This window comes from Ictalurus punctatus, chromosome 25 (genome assembly GCF_001660625.3).
Source record: "Ictalurus punctatus breed USDA103 chromosome 25, Coco_2.0, whole genome shotgun sequence".
In the NCBI taxonomy this organism is placed as follows: Eukaryota; Metazoa; Chordata; class Actinopteri; order Siluriformes; family Ictaluridae; genus Ictalurus; species Ictalurus punctatus.
In genome coordinates, this window is record NC_030440.2 from 19009262 (window position 1) to 19034474 (window position 25213).

Below are 25213 nucleotides of genomic sequence, written 5' to 3' on the forward strand. Positions count from 1 at the left end.
GGTGGTGTACAGGGGGTCAGAATGGGCACCAGTTTGCAGCTACGCAACTCCATGCTCTGTATGTTCTGTATGCTCTGTATGTTCTAACTCCTTTCTATCAGAGCCAGCATGAACTTTTGCAGCAGTTTGTGCTACAGTAGATCTTCTGTGGGATCGGACCAAACGGGCTAGCCTTCTCTTCTCACACGCATCAGTGAGTCTTGCGCGCCCATGACGCACAAGTCTTGTTTGCCCATTTTTCCTGCTTCCAACACATCAACTTCAATACCTGACTGTTCACTTGCTAGTTAATATCCCACCCCTTAACTGTTGCCATTGTAACAAGATAATCAATGTGATTCACTTCACCTGTCAGTGGTTTTAATGTTATGGCTGATCAGTGTATATTAGTGGAGAATGTTTAGATTGAAAAATATTACTATGTAGTTTGGATTCATCCGCTCTCTGGTGTTTGTTGCTTAATGTTGTTTGTGTGTTGCTGTGTTAGACAAATGAAGCTGACCTCCTGTGCTCTGTGTGGTATGTAAAACAACACCTGCCTCATTATTCGCTACAGCTCACCTTCTGCTGTGAACACTAGGTCCCAAAAAGTGCTGATATGGAAATGCTATTGAAATCATCAACGGACACAAGATCGGGTGTTTCGGATCGCGTACATTAGCTTATCAAAATAACTACAATTATGATTTAAGCTGAAAAGATGTCATTGTTTATATTTTCTTTCTGTGTTTATTATATTTCTAAGGCCATTCAGTTCCGCATTACATTATGCATTTTGAATACATTTTATTGGCTTGTTATTGAATTTTAATCACTCAAAATGTCAAAGACTCAAAATTTTGTAGCAATTTTACTGTGTGATAGGTGTCAAAGAGCCTAAACAATGCATAACACACAGTCATAGACACGGACTACAGGCCTGTCCCAAACCACAAACACTACTCACTTTATAAGCCGCATAATCACTCTCACAAAGTCCATTATACTGTATCTTTTCCATGCTAACCTACTGAAGTACATGGTGGGATTTCAAGAGTGCACTTTTTTTAAAAGTTATATTTGTAAATAAGTATACACTAAGTATGCTTTACTTGCGCATGATTGCTGTTACACCAAATGACTTATTCTTGTTAAACAAAACAGTGCTATGACAGGAATATTAAGAAAAATAAACTCCAGAAAGCTGTCTGGTGCACCGTAAACTGCAATGTAAAAGCAGAAACTGACCAAGCACTCTGATAATATAGCTTTGTAGGGGTTTTCTGATATAATCGAGATGAGCAACATCAGGAGCTTTACTGAAAATCTCTACTGCCACCTTATGGATTAAAAATAAACGACTGTTAAATTTGACAATAATTAGGCATATATAGCAATATACAGCATATTCCATAACAATTTGTTTCAGTTGGTAATTAAAGGTAATGAGATTAAATTAATAAAAATGAATAAAAAAATTTTTTATTAGAACTTGGAATACATGGAGAACTTTCATTTGAACTGCAGTTGGTTATAGCACAGTAATTCGAAATCAAATTACTAATAGAAAAAAGAAATTGATTTGTAGTGTCACCTGAAAGAACAGCCATTCATTTGGGCATTTTATTTGGAATTTGGATTTCTTTTATATTAATAATTTCCTTTATACCTTTATTTGTAGCCAACAAAAAACATCGTTTCCCATACCGGGAGTCGAACCCGGGCCGCCTGGGTGAAAACCAGGAATCCTAACCGCTAGACCATATGGGAACTGAGGAGCCCTGCTCATCAATGTGACCACCTGCCCGTGACCACCTGCCCAATTGACAATCCTAAGCCGATTAAGTAGCGATTCGTTATGATGAGGTTTACTGCGTTATTTTGATGTAAAAAAAATAAATAAATAAAATAAAAAAAATAAAATAAAAAAATAAACAACATCCATCATTTTCAATTTAAGTAGGAATGTCAATTAATTGCGGGAAGGTGCTCACTATGATGGGAAAATACTTACAGCTCCTATATGGTCTAGCGGTTAGGATTCCTGGTTTTCACCCAGGCGGCCCGGGTTCGACTCCCGGTATGGGAAGTAGCATTTTGCATGGAAATTATTACAATTACTGAAATATAAATTCCAAATAAAATGCACCACATAATGGCGGTTCTTTCAGGTGACCCTACAAATCAATTATTTTTACTACAAAAATATTATCAAAGTTATTATCAAAGTTAGGCGTCTGGAATATCCACTGGCTCAAGGTCAATGCAATATTTTTGTGTCTTGTTTTTCTCATCTTTCAGTCATCTCAAAATGCATGTGTTTGAAGAAATTCTTTGCTTGGCTCTGTCACCATTGTGACTGTCTATGGCATCACATAGCCAATAAAACTGGCTAATTGCTTTTAGTATATTGTCTGAAATGCAGTGATGACAAGCAGCAGTGAGCAGATATATACTGTATGTGCATTACTATTGGAAAAGGAAGAAACATGAGACATAAGAAGACACAAGATCACATTAAGCAGCACAGTTTATTCAAGGAACATAAATTACTAGTGAAGGTTTTCTGCTTTGTGACAGTGTCCAATGTTAAAAGCACTATACCAATAAAAATTGAATTGAGATTTGGGTTTATCAATTTACCAATCCACTTCGATCTTAAGGCAATATTTAAAAAATGCAACAGAGCATCCTTTGATATTTTTATGGCATCAGCAGCTGGGAATCCACTAGCTGTAATGTTAATTGTGTATATTATGTGAATAGGTGTATCTCTTGTAGCTTCTCTACTATCTGAAGGCGCTGCTGTCACTGGAGGTCACTCAGACAGGTAAAACTCTTCTTACACTGTGACTACTGATATGGCTTTTCTTGCATGAATGCGTCGGTGTGTTTGAAAAGTACTCTGCCAGGTAAAACTTTTCCCACACTGCGAACAGTGATATGGTTTCTCTTCTGTGTGAATCTGCTGGTGTGTTTGAAGATTGCCTTTTTGACTAAAGCTCTTTCCACACTGTGAGCACTGATACGGCTTCTCTCCTGTGTGAATGCGCTGGTGTTTCTGGAGATCACTCTGACGAGGAAAGCGTTTCCCACACTCTGAACAGTGATGTGGCTTCTCCCCTGTGTGAATGCGCCGGTGTTGCTGGAGAGAACTCTGTCGAGTAAAAGTCTTTCCACACTCTAAGCAGTGATGTGGCTTCTCTCCCGTGTGAACGACCTGGTGTTGCTGGAGAGAACTCTGACGAGTAAAACTCTTTCCACACTGAGTGCACTGATACGGCTTCTCTCCTGTGTGAGTGCGCTGGTGTGCTTTAAGATTACTCTTGTTTGTGAATCTATTCCCACACTGCAAACAATGATAGACTTTCTGCATTTGTCCATTAGAGTTGTTACTGGTGACAGTATCAGGAGGTATTTGCTGAATACTGGAGCTTCCTGTCAATATTAGATTCTCATATTGAATCTCTCCTGATATCACCACTTTCTCATATTCGTCATTATGGTTTGTCCTGATGTGCTTTTCGAGGTCAATTTGAGACGTATAGGAAAGTGAACACCAGGAGCAGGAGACGACTTGCAACTGATCATCATCCATTTCTGGTGCAGAAAATGAAAAGTATTAGAAACTCATTGTGAAATGGAACAAAATACTGAAATTATTATTTCAGGAAAATACTATAAAAGTAACAGACTCTATAAATTCCCTGTAAACCTGGGCAAAGAGTGAGATCACAAAGTCACATAGTGTGTATTCCTAATAAATAAAATAAAATAACTAATTCTTAAGTGAAATCACTAGTATATCAATAGAATCTGTGCAGTGCATCAATTTGTAGTAGTGTCATAAGCCTAAAACAATGTCTGCTCATGCCATTCTACTCGGGTAGTCAAATGTTACCCCTGTCTTGTCAGCGACAGGCAGGTTTTGGAGTACAGGGATATGATCACTCCACATCTTTGTGGAGTGGTGTCAGAGAAACAACTTACATAATCAATCTGGCCAAGACAAAGGACATGGTGTTGGATTTTAGAAAACCAAGGCCCCACCAACCCCCACCTCTTTCCTGGCAAAGGATGTGGAGGTACCAGAGACATACAAGAACTTAGGCCAGGAGTGTCCAATCTTATCTGCAAAGGGTCAGTGTGGGTGCAGGTTTTCCTTCCAATCAAACAGGAGCCACACCTGATTGCACCTGTTTAATCAGTTGAGCTTGGCTGGATGGTTGGAATGAAAACCTGCACCCACCCCTGACCTAGGGATACACCTAGTTAACAGGCTGGCCTGGATGTGTAACACAGAACCAGTCAGTAGGAAAGGACAGAGCAGACTACATTTTAAGGAAGCTCGGACGGTCCCATATGATATGGCAGTTAGGATTCCTGGTTTTCACCCAAGTGGACCCCGTGTTCAACTCCTGGCCTGGGAACTGGTATTTATTGTATTGTATTTTTCGCCTTCCTCGGGTCCTTCACTGTATGCTGCAGGATGTTATGCATGCTTTACCAGTTGGTGATGGTGAGCAACACTTCCAGTGAGGCTGTGTTGGAACAGTGGCATGAAGGCAGCTGATACCAGCAAACTGAACAAATTTATTAGGAGGGTGGGAGAGGTCGCTGGGACCAAGCTGGATTCTCTTGAATCGGTTGTTTAGAGAGTATGTTGGCTAAACTTTTGCTCATCATGGACATCTCCCAGTCCTTCCATGACTGTTTACTCAAACAACAAAGAATTTTAACAAAGCATTTAAACTGATTCAGCTACAGTGTGAAAACGAGTGGTATAAGACCATATAACTCAGCCAGACTGTGCAACAATATATACAACTAATTCACTGGGGATAACACTGGACATGCTGAAACACAATGGACTAACTATATGGGATGATGTGTTGAGTTAATGGTCATCTTAATCTCCCACTGGAAATATATCTACTAGCAGATATGATCTATGTTTCAGATTTGTTTTTAAAGCCTGGGCCAATATAATACTTTTTCCAGCTTGGTCGTACCTAATATATTACCATACCTAAAGATGACAAATCTAGGAAATGTATCCATTAATGAAAAAAATAATAAAAGATGCAGAAAATCAAAGCTACATGGGAAAATCTTTTGAGTAAAAATTTATTTCAGTTGAAAGTTCTGTGATAGGGTTTGCATTTGTATCAAAAACAGCTCATAAGCATGAAGCTCATACTAACGTACATACTTCTGATACATTCATCATACATTAGGGTAGCTACAGTACATCCCCAGAGTATCTTTTATATGACTAAACCTTGAATATTAACCACTGATGCCATAAGCAAACAAATCTTACTTCAGAAACAGCAATTAAATAATGTTTCTTGATTTAAACATAATGTATCCCAAGTTGATGGCGGCATGTTGGTGCACATGTCTATGTTAAATCCATCTGAAGAAGCAGATCTCCATTCATTAAATCTGCTTCTTGGCTATGTGAATGTGCTGGTGTTTCTGGAGATCTTTCTTGTGTGTAAAACTCTTCCTACATTCTGAGGAGTGATACGGCTTCTGTCCTGTGTGAACGCGTAGGTGTTCGTTGAGATGACTCCCTTGAGTAAAACTCTTTCCACACTGTGAGCAGTGATACGGTTTCTCTCCCGTGTGAACGCTCTGGTGTTTTTGGAGATTACCCTTAGGTGTAAAACTCTTCCCACACTGTGAGCAGGAATAGACTTCGTTCTGCATTCACCCATATTCAGAGTACCAGAGACTGTTTGCTGACTTTTGGAGCTTCTTGTGGAAATTTCATATTTAATCTCTCCTGATATAATCAGCTTCACATATTCTTTAATGTGGCATCTTCTGATGTGTTTATGGAGGTAAATTTGAGACGTATAGGACAGTGAACACCAACGGCAAGTGAAGACTTTAGACACATCATCATTCGGTTCTGGAGCGAGAAAATTTGGTATTAGAAAACTCATTGTGAAATGGAAAAAATATTTAAACAAATTTGATTAGGAAAAAGCTTGTACTGTAACACAGTCTGTAAAAATGATGGATGACCAGAGGCACTAGAAAGTATGGAACTTCCTGTAAATGAATGCAGTATAGTAAAACTTTTCTTCTATTGAAGATATCCTCTAGTAAGAAATGCCCCAGACTGAGAAACAAGACTGGGCTCCCAACAGTCCTCACTGGTTGAATGAGATTATTTTTCCACCTGACAGAAGGTCTTTTCTTAGTGGAACGTTCCATAATAGGCCTCCAGAAGGCAGAGCGATCTCCTACACAGCCACGGCTTTTGAATAGCCTTCTAATTACTGTACTTCAAATGTAGTTCCTCAGACAGTTCTTCCTCATTTCATCTCAGGGAGTTTGTCCTCACAACAGTCATCTCAGACTTGCTAATTAGGATTCTAACGCCGCATTAGACTTAGCTCGGAAGTGGGAATGCGGAACTTGGAATTACATAGTTTTTGACCTCCATACGTTCAAGCTAAAAAGTGTGGAAAGATAAAATATAGATGCCTCCATGTTAATCTTTTTTTTTTATAGCAACAATCAAACCAGCTAATTCTTATGTCTGTATGTTGATTGATCTAAAGCAAATACTTGTGGAGGTACAAGTTGAGGGGGTATTTTATTTGGCTTTTCCTAGTCAGAGGTCGGAGTAAGTCAGAGTTACAAGCTTTAATCGAATGGAGCATAAATCTACTTCCAAGTCGCTTTGTGAGAATATACTGTTAAGTATATTTATTATATTGTTTAATATAATAACAAAAGAAGTGTTATTTGCTATACAAATAAAAATTGAACTGAATTGGACATCAGCAGCAACACCTACACCTTATTGATTCACTGTATGGCCATCAGAAGGACATGGCGATGGCTGCTAAGACCTTCTGTAAGTGTGTCAATTCCAAAATGAGGTGAAATAAAGAGCTGCTACTGTAGAACAAGACATACATTCTAGACAGAATTTAACTGTATGAATACAAGACTGGTAAAAGACTGTGGGTTTGGATTTGAATACAAATGTATACTTTTTTATATATATAAAATGGAGTATGAAAAGCTATGAAAAGAACAAGAATAAATAGAGGTGGCAGACTATAAGGAACATAGAAAACCCACAGATCTTGTGAACCAAAAATGAATTGCACAGAGTACAACTCTGAAACACCAAACCCTTTGTGAGGAGCTGGTAGTGTTATGGGGTTCAGTGCTGAAGAGGAACTCATTCTAAAGTTGCTTCACAGACAGTTGACAATATTACTGAGACTCGTCTAAGTGGTAATGTAAATGCTGCACAGAAGTAAAGGTAATTCACCTGAGATTTTCAAGGTGGTTCCACATGGTTTAGAGCAAGGAATTTGTGCCATGGAGGTCAAGAGTCTCTCACGGTGTTGGGTAATGTATGCCTTAAGGAGCTTTCAGTTTTTACGAGGTTGTATTCTGTGGCCAGACCTACAGTATCTCACAAAAGTGAGTACACCCCTCACATTTTTGTAAATATTTGATTATATCTTTTAATGTGACAACACTGAAGAAATGACACTTTGCTACAATGTAAAGTAGTGAGTGTACAGCTTGTATAACAGTGTAAATTTGCTGTCCCCTCAAAATAACTCAACACACAACCATTAATGTCTAAACTGCTGCCAACAAAAGTGAGTACACCCCTAAGTGAAAATGTCCAAATTGGGCCCAATTAGCCATTTTCCCTCCCCGGTGTCAAGTGACTTGTTAGTGTTACAAGGTCTCATGTATGAATGGGGAGCAGGTATGTTAAATTTTGTGTCATCACTCTCACACTCCCTCATACTGGTCACTGGAAGTTCAACATTTGCGAGATACTGTATAAATGTCAGATTATCACTCTGCGAGCTGCACAACGTCCTGAGGTGTGCTGACTTATCTGCTCGCATTTCGATTTAGGCAGTAGGCTGTGACTTGCCAGATCATTGTTATCACGTTAATTGAGCCCTGACTAAGAAATGAGGAAAAACTGGCTCATTCTTAATTTTGTCACTGCAATGGTTATTATTGGCATTCTGAATTTTCCCTCAAACATGATAAATTATAAATCTAATCAGGCAAATGTTTATGTTTAATTCATGTCCAAGACTTTTGTGTTGTAAATACAACATTACCATACAGAAAAGTGTCCTATGTAGGGGCCCTAGGTAGTTAGTTTCACTATTTCAGCAGCCTGAGAAGATCTAGAGTTTATATTTAAGGTAGTAAGAAAAAAAGGGTTGCGGTAAGTAATCCATTTGAAAAATATACCTACCTTTTCCGTTTTGTCTGACTTATTAATATGTTTTCAGATTTGTCGTTGTGTTTTCTGACTTGTTATTTTGTTTTTAGATTTGCCGTCGTGTTTAGAATTTGTTTTTGTTTTTTTGGATTTGTTATTTTGTTTTCATATTTGTGATTTGTTTTGCACTTCTTGGCCACCGTACAAATGTCTCCAAAAAAGTGCATCAGTTTTGCTTTGTTGAGGGAACCATCATAACTGGCCAGTGAAGAGGGCAAGGGACCTAAGCTATATCTGGGCACCTCTTTCAAGTCAATCTTTCTCATTGATCCAACAACAATAGGCATTAGAAAAAAAAAATCTACTAGCCTTTGCTTTGCTTGTTATAATAGTCCCAACTTTTCAGATTAATTTTCTTGTGCCATAAATGCAACACTGCTTTTTGGACATTGTTGAGAGAAAATGCTAGGTTAACTTTCTCTTTTGCCACACACAGAACAGCAAAAGTTCCCAGTGATGCTACCTGTATATATATTTACATCATTCCCACTTCCTGTTTTCTTGTCTCAGGAAGTTCAGTCCATTGTTTGGATGCTAAATTCTTCCCTGGCTTTTCTTTCCTTTGCACTCCACGGTAATTCCTGCTCTCACATGCCGAGTACGTGTAAACCTATAAAGAGCACCTTTGTTGAATCATAATCCTTCAGAACACCTTTTCTCTTTGATCCAATGTTTGCGGTTTGTTCTGCTACTCAATCACCTGCTGCATAAACATAGCCACAGTCCTGTTTTCTTCAACAAAATCACTGTAGTGCAGCTGCAGGTATACATTGGAGTTGGTTGACCTTATGTGCAAAGAACCACGCTATAATGGGATGGACACCTGAAAGGTTTGCTCTCTTATTCATCTGATGAATTGGTGCAGGTCCCTCTGCAACCTGGTGTTGAAACCAGTCCACCCTGGAAGGATGTCTTTTTGGCATTCAATCGAAAGTAAGCAAAATCCTGTCAATAAGCATTGCTCTCAGTATTTTTGTTGCTCACTTGCCCATGTTTTTGCTCCAAATTGCCTTTTCCTTTTATTTAGTTGGTGATATGGACTAGAGGGAGCTGAAGTTAACTCAGCATGAGGAACAGAAAGAAGAGTGGCGACCTTTGGATTGGATAATGATGCCATCACGGTTGTGTGTGTTGTTCCCTTTCCAGATATTTCTTCTCCATCACTATTGTCTCAAATTAGTGTTGCAGGGATTTTAAATTGGGAGGGATGTTCAGGTCACTTTGCTCGATTTGCAACTGTGCTATAGCTGTGCCATGCTCAAGAACTTGAGAATTAGAAGAACAGTGTCCAAGGCCATTCCTGACTGACTTTGCTTGCTGTCTCTATGACATCCTTTTAATGTCAGGGCAGCACAGTAGAGAAGTTTAGTGCCTGCTTTGCCATTGGACATGTTTGGGTCAGTCACTTCCATATTGTGTGTCTCAGTCAGTCCCTTTCCACTGATGTTGGTGGTGCAGGTCTTTCATGCAGGACTTCTTCTGTTCCCAGGTCTTCTACATAAACCAAAACATTTCTGAAGCATCTCTTGAAATTTAAGTAAGGTGATGACTCCTGTAGCCTGACTTTCAGCTTACTGGCTTTGTATGATTTGATGCCAGTCCTTTCACTTTCTTTTAAACAGAGCATTTAATCTTGAATACCTCAGAACCTCAAGATTTTTCAGTAGCTTTTCCTTTAAAACCTATATACAAAATTGGCAATAACCTTTCTGATGCAGGTGTTCTTGATGGTCTTCCTTTCCACCAACTGAATATACATCTTGTGTAGGTTTTGTAACAGATCAAATGATACCTGGCTTCTGAAGCTACAAGATCCCTTCCACGTATATTAAGTAGCAAGCTGCCATCTAGACATTCTTCTGCAGCGTGATGCAACAAACCTGCAGTTGCTGTTTTACACCAAGAAAGTATAGATAGAATGCAGGTTACTGGAAGGAGGCGAGAAGTTCTTTTTTGGAAAGATATGTCCATATGATGACAGTACAACTCGTGTCTTAGATATATTTTCTTCATGGGTTTCCACTGTGTCACTGATTCAAAGTAGTGCTTGGTCTGTATTGAAATACAAATCCAATCTTTTCTAATCGAGCTGACATTAGATTAAAAACTATACAGTTGGGTCCATAAGTATTTAGTCAGTGACACAATTTTGGTAATCTTGCCTCTGTAAAACCACTACAATGGATTTGAAATGAAGCAATCAAGATGTGATTGAAGTGTAGACTTTCAGCTTTAAAAAGGTTTAACAAAAATACTGCATTAACTGTTTAGGAATTACAGCCATTTTTTACATAGCCCCTCCATTTTCACAGGCTCAAAACTAATTGGACAAACAAACAGTTATACAGATTATTTTTAATACTTGGATGCAAATCTTTTGCAGCCAATGACTGCCTTAAGTTATACGGACTATTTTTAATATTCTATTCAATTCAATTTTATTTGTATAGTCCATTTTAACAATGGACATTGTCTCAAAGCAGCTTTAGAGAAACATATCAACACAGGATACAGATTTTAAATGTGTGAATTTATCCCTATTGAGCAATCCGGTGGTGACGGTGGTGAGGAAAAACTCCCTAAGATATGAGGAAGAAACCTTAAGAGGAACCAGACTCAGAAGGGAACCCGTCCTCATCTGGGTAAAAACGGATAGTGTGAAAGTAAAAGAAAGCTCATTATGTTTTTTACATAAAGTCTTTGTTGAACTAGTCCACTGTTCACCAAAGGAGACCCAAGTGCAAAATTGTATGTGGTAATTGCAGTTCCAAGGAAATAGCAGCAACCATAGTCCCCTACTATGCAGCCCTAATACTTGGATGCAAATCCTTTGCAGTCAATGACTGCCTGAAGTCAGGAACCCTTGGACATCACCAAACTGAGTTTCCTCCCATGAGATGCTTTGCCAGGTCTTTACTGCACCCGCCATTTAAGAACATTTCATTTCTTTGCCTTAAGAAGCTCTTGGGTTGCTTTCACGGTGTGGTTTGTGCTATTATCCATCTGTACTGTGAAGCGCTGTATTATTAGTTTTTCAGCATTTGACTGAATCTGAGCAGAAAGCATCTCTCTATACACTTCAGAATTCATCCTGCTCCAGCTATCAGCAGTCACATCATAAATAAACACCAGTGACTCAATTCCATTGGCAGCCATACATGTCCATGCCATAATACTTCCACCTGCTTCTCTATACCCTTCTCTTCCAATCATTCTGCTACAAGTTTATCTTGTATCAGAACTGGGCAGGCTTTTTTAAAGTGTAATCTGGCCTTTCTGTTCTTCAGTGTTACCAGTGGTTTGCATCTTGAGGTCTGTATTTACATTCATGAAGATGTCTCATGATTGTAAATGAAATAACGAGAAAACAGGCCAAACTTATCAGTCACATGTCTCTGTCCAAATACTTATGGACCCGACTTTATATATTAAAACAACGAAGCAGTTGTAGCAGTTTAACGACGCAGCTGAACCTCGATGCTGCACCGCTGTCCGAGACCGGGAGTCCAAGAGAGTGGGTGGAAGGGGTACACAGTGTTTTCCTGAGTGTGTTACACTTCCCTGTGATGCAGCGTGAGCAGCAGTTTAAGATGAAGTTAAAAACATACATACATACATACATTTTATATATATATATATATATATATATATATATATATATATATATATATATATATATATATATATATATATATATATATATATATATATTATTTTTTTTTGCAACAAAAAGGTATTCTTGCAATGCTGTAATAACATTTATGCTCTGGTTCTGTCTAGCCCTGGAAAATAATCTAATATTCCTACTTCCTCTTGATGCATCATAGATGAGCTCTGATTGGATCTCTCCATTTAGTTGTCCTCATATATGGCCTGTACAGATTTTTAGAAAAACGTGCACAAATCTTTACTGCCAAAATGGCGCTTCAAGTTAACAGCAATATTTTAGATGTAAAGGGATTGAGGAGGGAAATTTCAAGGCTTCAAGACCACAGCCTAATGGCAGTGTGTGCTGTTGTTACACATGATACAATTAATGGAATCTGATTATGATTACATCACCAAAGGCACATGTTAAATGTGAGGAGTAGATGGGGCGTTCATGACTGCTCTTCTTGTGTCATTTTTCACCCCATTCCTAGTTCTTTTTAATGAACTGTAAAAAGATCTTTAGTGAGAGTGGCAGTGTTACTACAAACTGTCATTGTACAGACGCTACCTTCATCTTCAGACTCTTCCTCTTTCACAAGCATAATTTTAAATTCTTCATTCGGTTCATCAGCAGGGCTGCTGTGCCCCACAGGGCTTGATGTTCCTTCACCTGTAATTCCATTATTTATAGTTAAATAGGAAGAATAAGTAGAGGAAGAAAACATGTTGTGGATGCTCATAAATAAAGTCTATTTAAAACTAAAAATATATCTTCTTACAGAGATAGTCTTCATCTTCAGGTTCTTCCTTTATTACAGCTTTCTGTGCATCCACAAGTGTAATGTCTCCCACAGCGCTTGAGGTCACTCCACCTGAAATTCCATCAGTCAAATATAAAAACGCAGTAATTTAAGGAAAATGCAGAGTACAAAACACAAATACAGGGGACAGTTGAGCAGTGTGAGGCTGGTTCAGTCACAAATGAAGTCTAATTAAGAGAAATATGTACTACTGAGCATCTGATGGGACTGTATTATGCTCCATTGACTTACAGAGGGAGCCTTCTTTTTCAGTGTCTTCCTTTTTTATATGTTTCTGATGGTTCACAGCCTTGATGTGTCCCACACAGCTTGGTGTCCCTCTATCTGAATCTGTACAGGTTTCTGTCCTCAGATCCCCACAAAGCTAATGAGCGCAGAGTAATAACAGTTAATAAGAAGGTCAACACTGATTATAGATCATGATAGTTTGCTTGATTAGCAGAATAGCATGCATCGGCTATCTCTCTGAGCAGTACCGTTAACATTATGTTAATGATTTTACACAGCCTAGTTCTGCCTTTCAAAATTAGTATCTACTCTTTGTTAGTTAATTAATATCAAATTACGACAGAAGAACAATGTTCACACAGACTGCATTAACCCACTGACTAAACTGATGTAGTCTAATACTGTTTAGAGTTGAATCTGCTATATATCTGCATAAATATGACCTGTGTAATAGTCCACGGGGTCAGAAAGGAACCCAGGATAACTTCTAAGCAACTAAAGGCCTCTCTCACATTGGCTAATGTTAATGTTCATGAGTCCACCATCAGGAGAACACTGAACAACAATGGTGTGCATAGCAGGATTGCAATGAGGAGGCCACTGCTCTCCAAACACTGCTGCCCTTCTGCGGTTTGCTAAAGATCACGTGGACAAGTCAGAAGGCTATTGGAAAAATGTTTTGTGGATGGATGAGACCAAAATATTTTTTTTTGTTTAAATGAGAAGCATTATGTTAGGAGAAAGGAAAACACTGCATTCCAGCATAAGAACCTTATCCCATCTGTGAAACATGGTGGTGGTAGTATCATGGTTCGGACCTGTTTTGCTGCATCTGGACCAGGACGACTCACCATCATTGATGGAACGCTGAATGATACCAGCGAATTCTAAAGGAAAATGTCAGAACATCTGTCCATGAACTGAATCTAAAGAGAAAGTGGGTCATGCAGTCAGACAATGATCCTAAACACACGAGTTGTTCTACCAAAGAATGGTTAAAGAAGAATAAAGTTCACGTTTATGTAAACCCTAAGTCGTGACCTTAATCCAATAGAAATGTTGTGGAAGGACCAGAAGCAAGCAGTTCATGTGAGGAAACCCACCAACATCCCAGAGTTGAAGCTGTTCTGTACTGAGGAACGGGCTAAAACTCCTCCAAGCCGATGTGCAGGACTGATCAAGAGTTACCCCAAACATTTATCTGCAGTTATTGCTGCACAAGGGGGTCACACCACATACTGAAAGCAAAGGTGCACATACTTTTACCCCTCAAAGATATGTAATATTGGATCATTGTCCTCAATAAATAAATGGCCAAGTATAATATTTTTGTTTTGTTTGTTTAGTTTGGTTCTCTTTGTCTACTTTTAGGATTTGTGTGAAAATCTGATGATGTTTTAGGTCATATTTATGCAGAAATATAGAAACTTAAAAAGGGTTCACAAACTTTCAAGCACCACAGTACATACAATTATTATGAATGCCTCATATTTAAAATCAGCTGCTTTCCACCAACAAGTACCACATGACTGGGGAGGACATACACATATAATGTATAATTAATGAACACAAGTGGGATATTGCAAGTCTTTCTTACAGAGCTTACACACCTTTACTGGTGAAACACACTACTGCACACATACAGTTAACCTTTACCTGTGAGCGAGATGTTCTAAAAGGGCTCGGCTGCACCTCTGCTGACTCCATTACAAAACGTCTAAAAGGTCCCGATTCTGAAAAGAAAAAAAAAGATGTTCATCATATGCAAAACTCCAGAATCATCTTTAAAGGAATACATTGAATATAAACCATGAATATTTAATTTAGAAAAAGGAAGAACCAGTTTAAACATGGCAGTTACGTATATAACTATGGTTCTATGAAACATCTGAACACAGAGACTTCGCAAAAAGTCATCAATAATGAAGTATTTACAACAAACTTGATGGCACTGGACAGCTTTGAGCCCCTCAGCAGTGACAGACTCGAAGATGGTGGCTGGGATTGACCCACCCAGGACTATCCTGAGGTGCTGCTGGACGTTTGGGGTGCTTGAGCAGATTGGACTCTACAAAAGGGTCCAAATCGGTGATCCAAGTGCGTTATTGGTATAGTCACACAGTCTGCATGTCATAGTCATACATCATGGGACAGGATGTTGAGCTGGTCGACAACTACAAATATCTTGGTGTCCACACACAGGCTGTGTACAGGAAGGGGACGAACAGGCTTTATTTTCTTAAGGAATAGTTGAAGATCAAGTATTATCCATCCTGGACAATGGATCACATCCCCTCATTGACCTATTGGTCAAACAGAGGAGCACCTTTAGAAACAGATTCAATCAGCTCTGCTGTAGCGAGGAACAGTACAGGAGGTCATTTTTACCAACAGCGATCACCCTGTACAACAATTCAGGCACATCACTGCATCAGGACATTTCTATGTGCACTAGAGCCTATTCCTAGAAGAAGATCATTGGACACCTGTTGCATTTTTGCAGTCGGTTCTCCTCATACTCTTCTACATCTGTATGCTGGAATGATTTATAATCCCACTATCACATAGAAGAGGAAGGATTCCTCTTGAGGTTTCTTCCTCGTGTCATCTCAATGAGGTTTTCTTTTCCACTGTCACCTCTGGCTTCTCAACATCTGGATTTCTGCACAGCTGATTATCAGGTCTTTTTTAAAGTGCTATACAAATAAATTTTTTTATTGAATTTTACTTGCCCCATCAGGCAAGCTAATGAAATAATAATTTGTTCCTAACTTGTTAAACTAAAATAAGTTTTAGTTTAACCATATCCTTAATCATTATAAGCTAATGGAAATAAACTGATCCCATTATCTAATGATGATGTTGCATTTGATACCGAGACGTGTTTCGAGCAGGTAGACAAAATCCCACTGAAGCTCTATATCAAAGTTTGTATCATTTTGATCATATGATCGATGACAAATGAAGCCTCGGTCCAATCACATGACCATTTCGCTTTGTTTGTCAGAAGGTTCAAAACCCCATCTTACATCACGGGTCATTATTTGGACTGGTTGAGTGGTGGCAAGACTGTAGCTGAGCTGTACCACTGGTTAAACATTATTTTACTGTATCAGACTGACAATAAAATTGACACCTGTTTTGTATTTATAGCAATGTTTTAATAAGTAAATGAGTTTATCAGAAGATAAATCAACACGTAATGTCAGGCTTCCACAGGGTGTCCCAAAAGTCTCCATGCACATAGGGGAAATTAACACTTTTTAACAAAATGTCATCCAAGATTTTTCATACTTTAACATTTTTTTCCCCTCAGATAGCCTTTAAGAATGCTTCTGAAAATAGAAGAATGTATTGAAATCATTCTCATGGTTCAATCAGGTTGCGATGGACTGGAAGTGTTGTGGGCCAAACGAGAAAAGTGGACATCCATGAACATCCACTAACGAAGGCACAACCATCATGATCCTGGTACACACAGTCCCCTACGTACAGACTTTTGGAACACCACATATTTGTGCACATTAAAAGTCTATATAAATGAGATTAATCAACGCTCTTGAGCAGGGATGTCCAATCTTATCCAGAAGGAGCCAGTGTGAGAAAGATGGAACACCAGTCCTCTCGAGTTTTTTTTGTTGTTGCTATAATTTTTCCAAACCGCAAGATGTCGCTGTTTTCGATATTCCGAGTTTTCAATACATTCCCCGGCACAATCAGATTAAAACCTCAAAGCTTCTCAAGGCTTCATCCACCCATCCCTCCCTACTTGCTGATAAACAGCAATAATGTATCACATTTAAACAAATAAACTTAATTGATATGAGAAACTGTTAGCCATGCAGGTCAGCTAGCAAGCTACTGTTTAACTTACCTCATGGCTTTAACGCAGAACCTCAAATACACACACACACAACGATTATTATTCTTAACTCTAAAAAATAATAATAATAATAATAATAATAATAATAATAATAATAATAATAATAATAATAATAATCCCAAGCAGGGATTTTTGTTTACGTAGAGATGATGAGCTCAGCCAGAAAACTCCACCGCTCACTCGGGAGAGAAATAGAAACCCGTCCGGCTTCTTCTGTGGTGAGTTTACGGAGCTGCGAGTTCGTGTTCACAGCGCCGCCTGCTGGAGAATCTGTTAATCACAGCTCTGTGAAAACACTGGGAGGTACAGTTTCACCTTCTTCCCTTCCTCTTCTCCTTATTATCATCACTGCTCCTGCTTTTCTTCTGTTCATAATCATTATGACATGTGTCACTGTGATTTATATGTATATTACCTTCTGTAGAGACGCTGTCTGGACGCGAAGCTCTGCAGACGGTTCCTGAGCTCTTCCACTTCCCGGGACAGGGCTTCGTTTTCTGCACAGCACACGCCTAAGGGCGCCGGCTCAGGAGCAGCACAGTAATCGTGCTCCAGTATGAGATGTTGTGGGGAGACTGGGCTGTCTGAATGCTGTATCCGTTCCAGCGGAAGAGCAGCGGCACTGCGCCTCTCACCAGCCTCCTCCGACCCTCCGTGCTCCGGGGCTCCACTAGCTGATCCGGTGTGAAATGTCTGCTGCAGACCTTGGTGTGGGATGAAATGGTGAAATGGTCGCGGCGGATATTTACTAACCATCGCCTCCTGAGCTCAGTGTGTACAGGGAAGCCGTGGAAGCTTAAATAGCCGCTAAATTTCGAGGACGCTGTGCATAAAGAGGCACAACAGTGCTCGGAGTATTTCTTCACCTGTCTCTGAAAGTGCTGTGTCTTAAATATCTTACGGCGGACACTCATTGTGCTGAAGGTGTTCTCTCTCTCTCTCTCTCTCTCTCTCTCTCTCTGTACCCACGAATGTAAACAAAGCTGCCGGTCCGGAAGCGCCAGGACGCACTATTTCACATCGGAAACGCGTCATAACTCTGAAGTATTTGTTCTTCTGAAAGATAAACATCAGGTTTCACCTGCAGTATGTAGGGGAGAGCGGGGCACAACCGAACACTTTTTGTTTTCTCAAGTGTGTGGAAAAGTACTTAGCGTTCAAAACATTTATCCTTTTTTTCACATTCATTTTACAAATATTTGGTCTTGTTTTATGAATAAAAAATACTTTTTTCATTATTTAACCGGAAAGAAGAGTGAAATAATTGAACGTGTGGCACACTGTAGCTGGGGCACATTGCATAATGTGATGGGTACTTTGTAACGTGTGGGGATATCCATGAGAGCAGAGTATTTTTGTCAATTTTTTAAACAAAGGATCAAAAGGTTAAACAATAAAGACAATTTTTTTCACAGCCTTATTTGCTCATATTTACCAAGGGTGCCATTATTAGTGGAGGGCACTGTACATTTGAATTACAAAAATAACTGATAAGAATTTACTGTAAGAATCTCAGGGAAGTACACAATCCAACACATGGAATCGAAAAGAGCAAAGCTTACATTTTCTAAACCAAAAACACAACCTCAAGTTAAACATTCTTAAACAAGAAGACAAACTCAAACTAGATAACACAAGTCAAATTTAACAAGACATGTTGAAAACAACACAATAGAAACAGAAAACACCACAAATTTATAGAAACAAAATCTATAGAAACAAAAGATAGTGTTGTTTAATGCGGATGAAAGAGATGTATACAGCTTTTTTAGTGTTGGGTCCGAGTCCACCTTTGTCAAGTTAGAGTCAAGACCAAGTTTTTACCCAATCGAGTCCGAATCCAAATGGGGCTGAGTCGGACTTAAGTCCGAGTCCTTAATGGCCGAGTGCGAGTCGAGTCCGGCCGAGTCCAGAAAGTAAATAAACTGAAAAAAGATTTGAAATTGCCATTGTAAACTCAACACTGTGCTGTTAAATTAATATTTTAACCTTCACAAAACAATGGCAACATAAACGTAACAAAAAATACCTCTATTACATCTCGCCATCGCCATTTTATATTTTTATTTCATATCATCCGCACTTCAACTAGTTTCCTATCAAAAAATGGTTTTATAGAAAAACAGGATATAGAGGTATATGTAGAACTTTTATTATATTGCGTGTGTATGAAAATACAAATGAAGCTGTTTTGTTATTGTATCAAACTATACCGTGATGTGATTCCTCTCCCCCACAGGTATATAGTCTGAGAGAGAGAGTACAGAGTAGACTTACATTCAGCAGCAGCTCATAACAAGCTTCGTGCTTATTACTGCTTTTAATCCGTCTATCGATCACAACACACTCATCTCACAGATCGGATCTTCTCACTTTATTTCATTTTAATTCCTAAAATTAATAAAAATCTCTGTCAGCAGGGTTTATGATGTTTACTACATTTTACATGAAATCCAAGACTGGAATCAGTAAATGCTGATGTTTAGGGGCGGGCGATACGACTACAATCTTATTCCACCATAACGATATTTTTTCTCAGGTAGGTCTTTCAGTGTTCGCATGAGAAATACTGTGGAAATTGAACAAAGCAATTAAATGTAAAATAAAATAGATGTCACTGTGTGACATATACACTAATTCTTATAAAATATACTGAAGTTATTCAGTCTATTGAGCGAGTGAGGGATTTTCTCTGTTTAATTGTGTGATGAACATTAATGACACACAGCAGTAGGTTTATTAGACTGCTGTCACTTTAAGACCTGATGCACAGATCCAATATACTGTACTGACACACCTCTGATTTTTCCCAACTGTTTACATTCACTTAAGACGTAACCGACTGTGTTTACATGAACACTCCAACAGACCTGCATTTTGACATGATGTGTGTGTTTATTTCACCGTCCAAGCGAAATAAACCGCTAAAGAGAACTCAGTTCGGTACTTGCACGATGAGGAGGCTTTCTCTTCACGCGCTTCAGGTGCATGCGCACAGAAAGCCCCCGGTCAGGCAGGGAGACATTCATTCATTTCTTGTTTTCTTAATTTTATGTTGTTATTTATTTTTATCTTTCTTTTCAAGTCGCACATGACGCGGACTCGAGCCCAAAATGTCAGAGTCTGTGTCAAGTTCGAATACAAATTTACCCATGTGCGTGAAAAGTCCCGGATTGAGTACCCCAGCTCTAAAGCCCGGTTAAAAGGTCCGTTTTTCGAAGAGTTTTCCGTTAAATGCGGGCGATGCGCTGAATGAAAGTGTAAATTCACTCCCTGACAGTAGATGGCGCTACACCAATATTGGATACACCCCATAGTTAAGAGAAGAGAAGAACATGGGGAGTTCCATCGACTGATACAAGAGCTGAAGCTGTATCATGAAGGGTTTTTTTTCTCTTTACTTACAATTTCTCTGCGAATTTGAATAAAATTGAATCATATCTATGGCCTCCAAGTGTCAGTTTTTTTTCCTCAATTAATACATACTATCTATAAGCACCAGCTCTCAATACAGCAACTTATATATAATATTTTTGATGTCATATGTTCTATCAAAGTTAAAGCTCATATGCCCTTTTGGGAAATGTAAGGTATTTGGTGATTTGGCCACTGCAACAAATGCTTCTTTAAAGGTAAATCCTTGAAATTCAAATTGTAAAAAATATACTCGTTTCAAATGAGTAATGATTTGAATGTCAAAGTCACAGCAATAGCATGCACATACTATGGGAAGACATAAGAATTATGTTATTGTTTAATCATGTTCTTTGGGGGGGTGATATAAGGCAACTATTGTTATGCCAAAAAAATTTAATATTCCTGCAAATTGATGAAGTGTTGACTATGAAAAGTTTTTTTTGTGGTCAGTGTGATAGTAAAGTGATGCAGTAATGGGGCACTTAGCTATTTGAATAAGAGGTCAAGAATACTTATATGCAAATATATGCTAGGTACAAAATACAGATAAATACAATGCATTATCGTTGAGAGAGATGTGAAACATTTGTAGGGAAGAGACAAAGAAACAAACAATGCCATTTAGTATAGAAAGCAACACTGAGAGAATGACAGTAGTGATGGGAAGTTAGGATCATTTTACTGACTCGGATCTTTGAATCTCATTCAGCAAAATTAACAAATCTTTTTTTGACGTTATTTTGTTTATTTCAGCAGAATATAATTAAAATGTTACATGTTTAATTCCCCCAACACATCTAGTACTTATGCAAACATGGATCACATTTGGAATAAAAAATAAACTATAGGCTAATGCAACCAAGGCCGAATTATGAGAAACAGAAATGATTAATTAATAGATTCGCATTACGGTCTTGAGGCTACGCGGTCTGTTAGTTCATCTCACCTCCTGAACCAAGTCGTTCTTTCTTTCATCACGTAACATTTGTCACGTCTATTCCCCGGAAACAGAAATGATTAGTTAACCTCTCGATTCTTCAGGTCCGAGATGTTGAAGCTCCCCATAGGCTGAATGCAGTGGGGCTGTGACGTGATGAACGAACAACTCAAACACAAAGACTCGAGAGGTGAACTAATCCAACTGAGGGTGAATGTCCAACTAAAATGTTCCAGAAAAATCTTTCCAGAAATGATGTATAGATAACATTTTTGTGCTCAAGTTTTGAGAACGTTTTTAAAGAAAGATAACTTTGCTTGGACGTTCTATTAACAGGTCTGTGGATGATGCAGTCAACATGGGACTGCATTATATCCTGCAACACCTCGACAGACCAGGGACATATGCAAGGATCCTATTCATGGACTTCAGTTTGGCTTTCAACACCATCATGCCCTAACTGCTCTCAAACCAACTGACCTAACTCTCTGTGCCCATGCCTCTCTGTTAGTGGATCACCAGCTTCCTGACAGACAGACAACAGCGAGTGAGATTGGGGAAACTCACATCCGGGACCTTCACTGTCAGCACTGATGCTCTTCAGGGATGCGTTCTGTCTCCTCGGCTCTTCTCGCTGCATACAAACAGCTGCACTGCTAATGACCCCTCTGTTAATCTCCTGAAGTTTGCAGATGACACCACAGTCATCGACGTGATCCGCATTGGTGACTAGTCTGCATACAGATGGGAGGCTGAGTGGCTGGCTGCCTGGTGAGGTCACAACAACCTTGAGCTGAATACGTTCAAAACAGTGGAGATGACAGTAGATTTCAGAAGGAACTCCTCTGTACTCCCCCACTCATCATCATGAACAGCACTATGGCAGCAGCGGAGTCATTCAGGTTTCTGGGCACTACCATCTCTGAGGGCTTGAAGTGGGACGCTCACATAGACTCAATGAATGGAGCCCTTTACCAGAAGATTCATGAGAAGAATCTGCTGCCATCCACCAGGATGATGAAGATGAGATGTGGGTGGAGCTTTCAGCAGGACAACAATCCAAAACATACAGCAATGGAAACTCTCAATCGGTTTCAGAGAAAAAAAATCAAGGTGTTAGAATGGCCCAGTCAATCACCTGACTCGAATCCAACTGAACAAGTTTTAAAGACAATATGTTTAGAAGAATGAACCAAAATCACACTTGAATACTGCGACATTAATTTCTTCATACAGGAAGTGTCTTGAAGCCGTCATTACAAACAAAGGCTTCTCCACTAGGTATTAAATAAATTTCAGTTAGCGTGTTCAATACTTTTTTCCCGTGTCATTCTACTTCATTACACATAACTTTATTTATGGACTTTAATGTTGTGAATTCTTTATATTTCTGGATTTCTTGAGTTAATACCGATGCCTGGTGACATCATGTAAGTAACCTCACTGGAAATATATTTACTGAAAAAACAAATGTTTATACTTATATATACAATATATACAATATGTATTGTGTGTATATATATATATATATATATATATATATATATATATATATATATATATATACACACACACACACACACACACACACACACACACACACACACACATATATATGTGTGTGTGTGTGTGTGTGTGTGTGTATTATACTTATATATTTATACTTATATATATATTTTTTCCTCTGCACTGTCCTGTCACCAAGATAAATTCCTTGTGTGTGTAAACATGGCAATAAAGCTAATTCATTCATTCATTCATTACTGGAAGAATGTTCATTCATATATTTGCTTGAAACCTGTCAGAACATTAGCCAAAGTTCTGAGAACGTTCCCTGTTAGCTGGGTTATCTGGACCTTAATTTCATATTGAACAGTCGAATATTTTTATTCAGCCCTTTTGCACATAAGTCTTTAAATTTTGAAAAAAAAAATGACATAAATAAAAGAGTAAATGTGTAAAATGCATTAAATTTCCAGATATACTGAGTACAAATCTAAAATAATTTGGCAAGACCTAAACCTTGATACAGAAGATTTAGAATCATACAACATATAAATATTTTTACGTTCTATAAATCAAGTGTGCTGTTATAAGAGAAAATGCTGAGAAAATATTCCAAATACAATTTTAATAGAAACTATTCAAACTTAATGAAAGACTAATGACTAATGACAGTTACATCTTGCAAAGGGGTACAGTGTTTCAATTCTGAAGTCATTTCTCTTTATCTATTTTATTTTAACTTGTGCATAAACGTCTTCATGGCTCTTGTCTCTGGATGCTCTGGAGGATGAAGGTTTCTTAGCAAAACTCACAGCTGCATAGTTCAAGACATCTTCATCATCAGCCTGATAAAGAACAAGAGCCGTTAATAAACCAGAGCATATTAAAAGATTCACAAAGTTATTATTGAGTGTATTTTGTAAGGGGATGTCAGTTATAATCCTACATGTCCTGTAGACTCGAGGACAGATCTGTATTTATTTAAAGAAAATCAATACACATGATAAAACACTGGATTACCTGATTTGTGTTATTTGGATGGTCGTTGGAAGCCCCTTTATACAACAATAATAAATATCAGTAATGATTAACTGTAATAAGTGTTTTTGTGATGATGGAAATTATTTTTAAAAATAATAATAAAAATAAACAAACCTTTTCTCTGATTTTTATATAAAACTCCAAGCAGAAACACGATTACAATAAGAGATATTATAATGGAGGTCGTTAGGACAATAATCCAAAAGTTGTCTACTGAAATGATGAAAATGAATATATAAATATTGGATGATTATTAACAGGAAAAGGTTTTAACTACAGAAAATTCTGTCAATTCTGTGATCAAAACTCTTACCTTTTCCATCACTGCTCTTTGAACCCTCATTGGACCCTGTAACAGAATCTGTGTTGATGTTAACCGTTCCAGGTGTAGGACAGTGTTTCATCTCTTCACCTTTACAAATACATTGGAAAAGCAGCAAATAAACAGAAATGATACTAAATGAATAATGTGAAATATTCAACATTTGATGCATTCTACATTTATTCATTTATCAGATGCTTTTATCCAAAGCGACTTACAAATGAGAAAATACAAGCAAAGCGTTATATCAAGCAGAGAACAATACAAGGAGTGCTACCATACAAGATTTTTAATTGAGTTCTGGAGAAGCAAAGTGCACAGAGTAGAGATGTAAGAGCCAGAGTAATTTTTATTTATTTATTTATTTATTTTATGGGTTGGTTAGATGTTCATGGAAGAGGTGGGTCTTTAGCTGTTTTTTGAAGATGGTGAGAGATTCTGTGGTCCAGATTAATGCATATGTACACATAATTCTGGTTAAAGTGTTGATCTGGAATTAGCAGGTTATCAGAGTAAAACTGTTTACCTTCAAATTGCAGACGTGTTCCAGATGTGAACTTTATTATAATTCCCTCCACTTCTCCACAGAAATATTCTCCTCCATCATCTTCTCTCGTTCCGTTAATGTTGAGATCAAACTTCTGGTCATTTACAGTCATACTGAAGTGGCTATCTTTAAATTCATCAACAAAGTTGTAATTATTTTGTCCGTAAAGTCTTACAAAATACTGAGGCACTTTTCCAAAACTCTGTCTGTACCAAGCTAAATTATTTTTGTTTTTGTCCTTGCTCATGCTACACTCCATAGTTACATTTTCTCCACGCTTTACTGTTTTCACATGAAGCTCCTTGATGTCAGAAGTTTTTACTGTAAAAAAAGTGTTTAATATTTAATGTTTAATGTCAGTAAATGATTTAAATATGAAATTTTACTATTTTAAATGAAAGTTTTCAGAATGTTACTCACCAGCTGTGCGGAGAGAAAAAAGAGAGTAAAGCGCGACAAAGAGTGTGATCATCGTTCCTGTTTAGACAAAGTGATAGTGAGGTAATGAACTTGTGAGTTCAGTAGAAATCCAGGTCCAGACTCATGCCTGATTGGATGCTTTGAAGCTGTGGACTGATTTGATTGGTC

General features: G+C 38.2%; 2 protein-coding genes, 1 long non-coding RNA gene and 2 other non-coding genes across 24 annotated transcripts; 1 reads left to right on the plus strand and 4 right to left on the minus strand.

Moving 5' to 3' along the window:
- Positions 1 to 1677: 1677 nt before the first annotated feature.
- On the minus strand, positions 1678 to 1749 carry trnae-uuc (transfer RNA glutamic acid (anticodon UUC)). The gene has a single exon. It is a non-coding gene; the product is annotated as a tRNA-Glu (tRNA).
- A 247-nt stretch (positions 1750 to 1996) lies between these two features.
- trnae-uuc (transfer RNA glutamic acid (anticodon UUC)) lies at positions 1997 to 2068 on the plus strand. The gene has a single exon. It is a non-coding gene; the product is annotated as a tRNA-Glu (tRNA).
- Positions 2069 to 2491: 423 nt separating this feature from the next.
- LOC108258215 (zinc finger protein 32) lies at positions 2492 to 17410 on the minus strand. 13 transcript variants are annotated; one of them, XM_053675810.1, is made up of 8 exons: positions 16847 to 16873; positions 14629 to 14705; positions 14076 to 14210; positions 13791 to 13859; positions 12976 to 13108; positions 12703 to 12795; positions 12492 to 12593; positions 2492 to 3579 (listed from the first exon to the last, which is right to left on the minus strand). In XM_053675810.1, exons 3-8 carry the CDS (start codon positions 14079 to 14081, stop codon positions 2822 to 2824), a joined length of 1161 nt encoding a protein of 386 aa, XP_053531785.1. In that variant the 5' UTR covers positions 14082 to 14210; positions 14629 to 14705; positions 16847 to 16873; the 3' UTR covers positions 2492 to 2821. The 13 variants fall into 13 exon arrangements, with proteins under 13 accessions (XP_053531785.1, XP_053531781.1, XP_053531782.1 ...); XM_053675806.1 differs by lacking the exon at positions 14076 to 14210 and adding an exon at positions 14908 to 15275; XM_053675807.1 differs by lacking the exons at positions 14076 to 14210; positions 16847 to 16873 and adding an exon at positions 17271 to 17410.
- Positions 5091 to 12485, minus strand: LOC128629152 (uncharacterized). The gene is made up of 2 exons (XR_008393453.1): positions 12080 to 12485; positions 5091 to 11833 (listed from the first exon to the last, which is right to left on the minus strand). It is a non-coding gene; the product is annotated as an uncharacterized LOC128629152 (long non-coding RNA).
- A 5911-nt stretch (positions 17411 to 23321) lies between the features above and the next one.
- nitr6 (novel immune-type receptor 6) lies at positions 23322 to 25213 on the minus strand. Of its 8 annotated transcripts, none has more exons than XM_017455335.3 (6): positions 25046 to 25213; positions 24605 to 24946; positions 24070 to 24168; positions 23871 to 23894; positions 23736 to 23770; positions 23322 to 23560 (listed from the first exon to the last, which is right to left on the minus strand). In XM_017455335.3, the coding sequence occupies exons 1-6, from the start codon at positions 25095 to 25097 to the stop codon at positions 23441 to 23443; spliced, it is 672 nt and encodes a 223-aa protein (XP_017310824.1). In that variant the 5' UTR covers positions 25098 to 25213; the 3' UTR covers positions 23322 to 23440.

Coding starts and splice junctions, on each gene's coding strand:
- nitr6 (XM_017455334.3), bottom strand. CDS start 25,097: ATGATCACACTCTTTGTCGCGCTTTACTCTCTTTTTTCTCTCCGCACA. Junction 24,169..24,604: donor AACACGTCTGCAATTTGAAG/GTAAACAGTTTT, acceptor GTATTTGTAAAG/GTGAAGAGATGAAACACTGT. Junction 23,970..24,069: donor AAAGAGCAGTGATGGAAAAG/GTAAGAGTTTTG, acceptor TCATCATTTCAG/TAGACAACTTTTGGATTATT.
- LOC108258215 (XM_053675807.1), bottom strand. CDS start 14,679: ATGGAGTCAGCAGAGGTGCAGCCGAGCCCTTTTAGAACATCTCGCTCA. Junction 12,796..12,975: donor TGAAAAAGAAGGCTCCCTCT/GTAAGTCAATGG, acceptor ATGGAATTTCAG/GTGGAGTGACCTCAAGCGCT. Junction 12,594..12,702: donor TGAAGATGAAGACTATCTCT/GTAAGAAGATAT, acceptor ATGGAATTACAG/GTGAAGGAACATCAAGCCCT.